Here is a 6,168-nt window from a genome sequence, read left to right as displayed (position 1 = left end):
TAGTCCTGATTGGTGGAACTGGGACCCACTACATGACCATGAGGTATTCCTTTGCATCTTTGAATATATAGCCAGTACTGACAGCTAATAGGAATCAGCCTTGGTGGCCAGGGTGATACTGTTTTTAAAAGGAGGGGCCCAGGCAATGGGCAACATACTGGTGATAAGCAGGCTGCCTTGCATCCTAAGACAAAAAAAAATGCCATTTTAGATAGACTAGGGCTTGTCCTGGATGGACATCATCACTGATTTGGGGTTGAGCCATTTCCACTAGGGAGTGTACATGTTTGCACTTGACAATGACTGCAGGAATCTGCTACTTGTTGATTGTGTCTTAGAGATTAACTCCCTGAAGAGGATCAAGGACCTGATGATTATAGACAAGTCTTCCAGGTCCTTCCTGCTGAAACTGGCTATTGGGTAAGGTGGCATCTGTGGGGGAGGTAGTGGAGAGAGTAAGGACACCTACAACGAATGCACTTGAGAGTGCTGGGCAATATGCTATACTGGGGATTTCTCAGTTGGGAAGGCAAGAAGAGGTGAAGTCTGTAAAAGTAGGGTCGTAGTCCCAGAAGGAAAGAGGTGTCTCAGGCTGAAAGAAACTCTCAAGAGGAGAGTTTTGGAGATATGTAGATAGAGGGCTTCAGCAAGGTTATCAGCTGCCTGTCCTTTTTACAACTAAGAGGAAATTTGGTAGTATGTTACCATGGAAACTTTGGGCACATCAAGAAGAGTACCCATTCAAGGAGTGCAATTATGGAGGGTGCCTTTTCCTCCAAAGGAGGATGCTAGAATGTTTTCTTAAGTGTTCATTCCTTATATGCCATCTAAGGTATGTCGTATCATCCCAGGGAAAAAGACTACTCTGAGATACACTTCAGATATGACAAGGTAGAGAAAGATGTACCTTTTTGACTCAGTAAGTGAGTGATGGCCCTAACAACTGTGAAGCTGTGAATAAGAAAATTAACTTCCAGGATACAGAACCAAAATGGGGGAAACATATGACTTGGAAATGTATCTGAGGAACAAATATTAACTAAAGATAGCCAGGTGAGAAGAGGATGCTCTGTTCTGGCCTGAGTATATGGAAGTGGGATTGGATCCAAAGACCACAGAGGAGCTAGAAGGATGTATCCTTTGAAGATAAGATTATTCACACTAAATGTATAAAAGGAACAAATGGTTCGTATCAGGGTGAAAAGCAATCTGGGAGCCCTTCTTGCTAAAGAGGAAGGCTTGCAATATCTGCACTTAAATTTCTTATAGAATAGTAGAAAAGAATGAGATGTTGGAAGCTGAGGTATCAGCCATATACTGAAAGAAACTATGCTATAGTGGCGATACCAATTTTAGAACATGCCCTGGAGTGGCCTGCTCCTTTAAGAGTCAAGGACCTTGGGCTATCCCTATACAGTTGTTCAACCTGGTTAGTAAGCAGGCCTGTGCAAAGTAGCTAGCATTCACTTCGGATTTGGATTTGGCCGATTTGGGGGACAGTGATTCAATTTGGTCCCTTCCCACCCCTAGTACTTACCAGCTTAGAGTAGCTGCAGCTCCCTGCTGCAGCCACCGCGGACTGACCAAATCATCAAAGCTCTCCAAATCTTTTCATAGGTTTCATAGACATTCAGAGACCTCAGAATATCATTGAGTCCAGCCCCCTGCCCCATGGGCAGGAAGTCAGCAGGGGTCATAGGATCCAGCAAGATAAACATCCAAGTGTCTCTTGAAGGCATTCAAAGTAGGTGCTTGAACCGCCTCTGGCGGCAGTCTATCTCAAACCTTGGGGGCTCAGACACTAAAGAAGTTCTTCCTTATGTCCAGCCTGAAATGGTCCTGGAGGAGTTTGTGACCATTCAATCTTGTCATCCTTTGGGGCGCTCCGTTGAACAGACATTCCCCCACATCCTGGTGGGTACCCTTGATAAACTTATAGGTGGCTACCAGATCACCCCTGAGCCTGCGCTTTTCCAAGCTGAAGAGTCCCATGGCTCTCAGCCTCTCATAAGGTCTGTTTTCGTGACCCTTGATGATGTGCGTGGCTCTCCTCTGCACTCTTACAAGCTTTTCCACATCCTTTCTGAATTGCGGAGCCCAAAACTGGACGCAGTACTCCAGCTGCGGCCTCACCAAGGCCGAGTACAAGGGGAGAATGACGTCCTGGGATTTGCTTGAGAAGCATCTATGGATGCAAGCCAGCGTTTTGGTCGCTTTACTAGCCGCAGCATCACATTGAAGGCTCATGTTCATCTTGTGGTCAATGATGACCCCCAAGTCTCTTTTGCCTGTAGTGCTAGCCACCGTACCACTGCCGAGCCTATAAGGATGCTGGTTTTTCCTCCCAAGGTGAAGAACCGTGTATTTTTTGGTGTTAAACACCATCAAGTTCTTGTCCGCCCATTTCCTGAGCCTGTCAAGGTCAGCCTGATCACCTTCCTGCCCTCAGGTGTGGATGCTTTAGCCCAGTTTGGCGTCATCAGCGAACATGGCCAGTCCGCTTCTGACTCCAATGTCCACATCATTAATGAAGATGTTGACTAGTATAGGCCCTAGGACAGAGCCTTGAGGGATCCCACTGGTCACAGGGCCCCACAACGATGGACTTCCATCAACTACCACCCTCTGGGTCCTACCATGGAGCCAGTTCCCCAGCCAGCGGATCGTGGTGAGGCCGAGGCTGCAGTTAGCTAGTTTTGCTACAAGGCGATCATGGGATACCAGATCCAAGGCTTTTCTGAAGTCAAGATATATGACATCAATCTCTTTCCCCTTGTCCAGGTGATAGGTCACCTGGTTGTAAAAGGAAATGAGATTGGTCAAGCAAGACCTACCCACAACAAACCCATGCTGGCTATCCGTCAGGATGTTGCCATCAGCCAGCTGAGAATGGCCTTTTTGAGCAGTTGAGAATGGCCTCTTTGATAATTTTTTCTAAGACCTCTTGATAATGGGCTCTTTGATAATCTCTGATAATGGCCTCTTTGATAATCTTTTCTAAGACCTTCCCTGGGATAGAGGTCAGGCTGATGGGCCTGTAGTTTGCCAGATCCACTTTCCTACCTTTCTTGAAGATAGGCACCACATTGGCCTTCTTCCAGTCTTCAGGGACTTAACCTAAGTGCCAGGAGGTCTCGAAGATCCATGCCAGGGGCTGAGTTATGATGCAGGCCAGCTCCTTGAGTACCCTGGGGTGTAAACTGTCAGGGCCGGCTGACTTGAAGGTATCCAGCCTCTCAAGGTGTTCCTTCACAAGGTCAGCATTGATGGAGGGCAGGGGATCTCCCTCGCCCGGTCCTCTCTGTCCCGTAATAGGTAGGGGTGTCCCGTGGGACTGGTGAAAGACCGATGCAAAGTACCCATTTAGCAAGCTGGCTTTTTCCTGGGGGTTGGTTGTCAGTTGTCCCATCTGGTTTAGCAGGGGTCCAGTGTTGCCCTTGGTTTTCCTCCAGCTCTCCACATATCTAAAAAAGGACTTTTTGTTGTCCTTGATACTTGTAGCTAGTTGGAGTTCCCTTGCAGCCTTGGCTTTTCTGGTTCTCCCCTTGCAGGTCCAGACCAGTGCAGAATATTCCTCCTTGGAGGTGAATCCCATCCTCCATCCTTTGTAGGCCTTTCTTTTTAGACACAAGAGGTCTGCTAGTTCCCTGCAGAGCCAAGGGGGCTGCTGTGCCCTTTTGCTGCCTTTCCTCCAAGATGAAATAGATTTTGCTTGTGCATCCAGGATCTCTCCTTTGAGGAGCAACCGCTCATCCTGAGCTCCCCTCCCCTTTCGGCTGTGGCCCTTTAGGGCCTCACTGACAAGCCTCCTGAGCTTTTCTGAAGATTCGGAGAGCTTTGAATTGATTCGGCTTTTTAAATTGATTCCCTGATTCGATTTGGATTTGAATCTCTGAATCGAATCACCAGCCGAAGCGTTGCACAGCTTTGCACAGTGGTTAGGTGTTTCCTCCAAAGACTGAGAGCTGAGCTTCTGCAGTAAATCCAGCAGCTGGGTGACTGAGAGGAGGGAGTCTTTGGAATGGTAAAGGGTAAATTGGTAGACAGACTACCTTGTTTGATAGCTTGCTTACATTTTAAATTTAAGTTTCAGAATAAAACTTTCCTGGAAGAGACTTGGACTTAGCAATGAGTCTTCCTGGGCTGGGAAAACAGGCCAGCTGCCTTATGAAAGTAAGCAGCTGCCTACGCTCTGGGTTCCCACTTACGGTTTTGGTAAGGGAAGAACTGTATTAAAATTGTATTAAAAAGGAAAAAAATAAATGAAAAAAATAAATGAAAATAAAGGCGAGGTGAGTCTTGGGTGAAAGTTATCCATTCTACTGGGTAGACTGTTTTGCCCACCTGTAGGCTACTGCTTAGACAGAACAGTAATCAGTCAACCCTCCCCTGTTCTGCCAGCTTACCCTATGTTCTTAGATTACTTTGTACAGTAATAATTTGTCCTGGGTCAGACAAAGAAGAAGTCCACATCTGTTATTCAGTATTCATCCCTTGGGAAGCATGTGGCATTGATACCTGCCTGGGACAGTACTGCCTGAGAGGCTCTCTGGAGCCATTAACCATTGTGTTATGATTGGCAGTTATTATGTTACTATAAAAAAGTCAAAGGTTTAGTTCAGCTGAGTGGCCCTTCAGGCTAGCATGTTTAAGGTGTGTTAGTTTCTGTAGTCAATGGCACAAAAGGGAGTGATGTTTGGCAGCCTTTGACTTCCCAGCCTGAATGACCAGGTGCCCATTAAAAGCTGGGTTGACTGGGAGCATCCTTTGGCACAGATCCAGAGCAGGGCCTAATATCATGCTTTTAGAGCCATAGAGGCACCTTAACTTCTTTACTAGAACACTTATCACTTCTCTTATAATGCACACATAAATATAATTGTCATTCAACATTGATAAGAAGGATCTATATAGTGACTATACGCTACATGCCAACCATGTAAACATAATGCCCAAACACCAATGGAAGCCTGGACCATTGCTTGGCTCTGTGTCCCTGTAGGAAAACAAAACATTGAGAAAACCATGGCAGTGCCTCAGCATGACCCAAGTGACAGTCCAGTCACTGATCTAGCTCCAGTTATAAGTTTGGTTAGTGTTTCAGCTTAGGATCATCACGTGTGTTTCCAGGCCAGCTCTCCCACTGACAGCTACTTATTCAGGTATGATTCCTGGATTATTCCAACAGGAGTTGGAGAGCCAGGCTTTCACAAAAACAAAGAGTGTAACGATGGGAATATAACATGGAAGCAACCAGGTTCTCACTGGAGACTCCAAAATGGCAAATAATTCTAAGCAGATCGTTGTCTTGGTCTTTAATCCTTGACATGCCAGGTAAAGGCATGTCAAGGAAACAAACATGAAGAAGGAAGTTAAAGAAATGTGGTGGCTCAGTTAAATGGGGGCTAAGAGAGAGGAGATGAGGGTGTGCCAACCTTTTGCCTAATAAGACAGAGGAGGAAGTTCCTAATTTAACTGGTTATTCCTCTCATTCCTAACCTAGTCTGGGGTGGAGCACAAAGATACCACTTGTTAGTTCTGCTTCTCTAACAGGAACATCAGAAAAACATCCAACTCTAAATAAGGAAAGGGTTTAATGTTTCTCTTTAGCCTCAATTTAAGAGTCAGGGAAGACAGGCTTCTTGTAGAAATGTTGGGGAGGGAGAAAAGTTTGGTTCTGGGTGTATTTCTTTTTTCCATTCTCCACTGTTGAAGTTTGTTCTGAGTCTTGACTTTTTAGAGGTTTAATAATCTGTTCTCTGCTCCCTGGTTTCACATTGTTGTCTCGCTGCTACGATGTTTGTGGGTTTCATTATCCTGGAAGATCAGGTGGTAGGGCTTTTCATTATCCTCAATCACAGAGTTATCAAGCTCACTGTCTTGTGCTTCCAGCTCATGCCGAGACAAGTGTTCCACTATGCCAGCTCCCAGAGAATCCCCCAGTACATTGGTGGCTGTTCTGAGACGGTCCCTGTAGAAGAGCAGAGAAGAATGACATTGGGAAGACTTCCCACATTTCCCAAGAAAAAGAAGAAAAAAGAGGTTTTGTGAAATACTAATTTATTTTGTGACTAGAATTGGCTGAAAAATGTCAACAAAAGAGAGTTTTATCCAACGTTTTCGCACTGGAAAATCTTTCCTTGATGAATCTCAAGAAGCTTTAGTAAG

At 45.6% G+C, this 6,168-nt stretch overlaps 1 protein-coding gene across 1 annotated transcript in view; it reads right to left on the bottom strand.

The window, feature by feature from the left end:
* Positions 1 to 4,879: 4,879 nt before the first annotated feature.
* The window catches only part of LOC109320517 (excitatory amino acid transporter 1-like), a 152,186-nt gene continuing 150,897 nt past the window's right edge, over positions 4,880 to 6,168 (bottom strand). The window contains exon 11 of the mRNA XM_019550658.1: positions 4,880 to 5,971. Within this exon, the coding sequence (XP_019406203.1) occupies positions 5,773 to 5,971 (199 nt within the window). The 3' untranslated portion in view covers positions 4,880 to 5,772. The remainder of the gene's footprint in view (positions 5,972 to 6,168) is intronic.

The sequence above is a fragment of the Crocodylus porosus genome, unplaced genomic scaffold (genome assembly GCF_001723895.1).
Source record: "Crocodylus porosus isolate Cpor-Errol unplaced genomic scaffold, CroPor_comp1, whole genome shotgun sequence".
NCBI classification, from domain to species: Eukaryota; Metazoa; Chordata; order Crocodylia; family Crocodylidae; genus Crocodylus; species Crocodylus porosus.
Note: the sequence above shows the minus strand (reverse complement) of the source record. Positions and strands in the feature narration are given on the sequence as shown.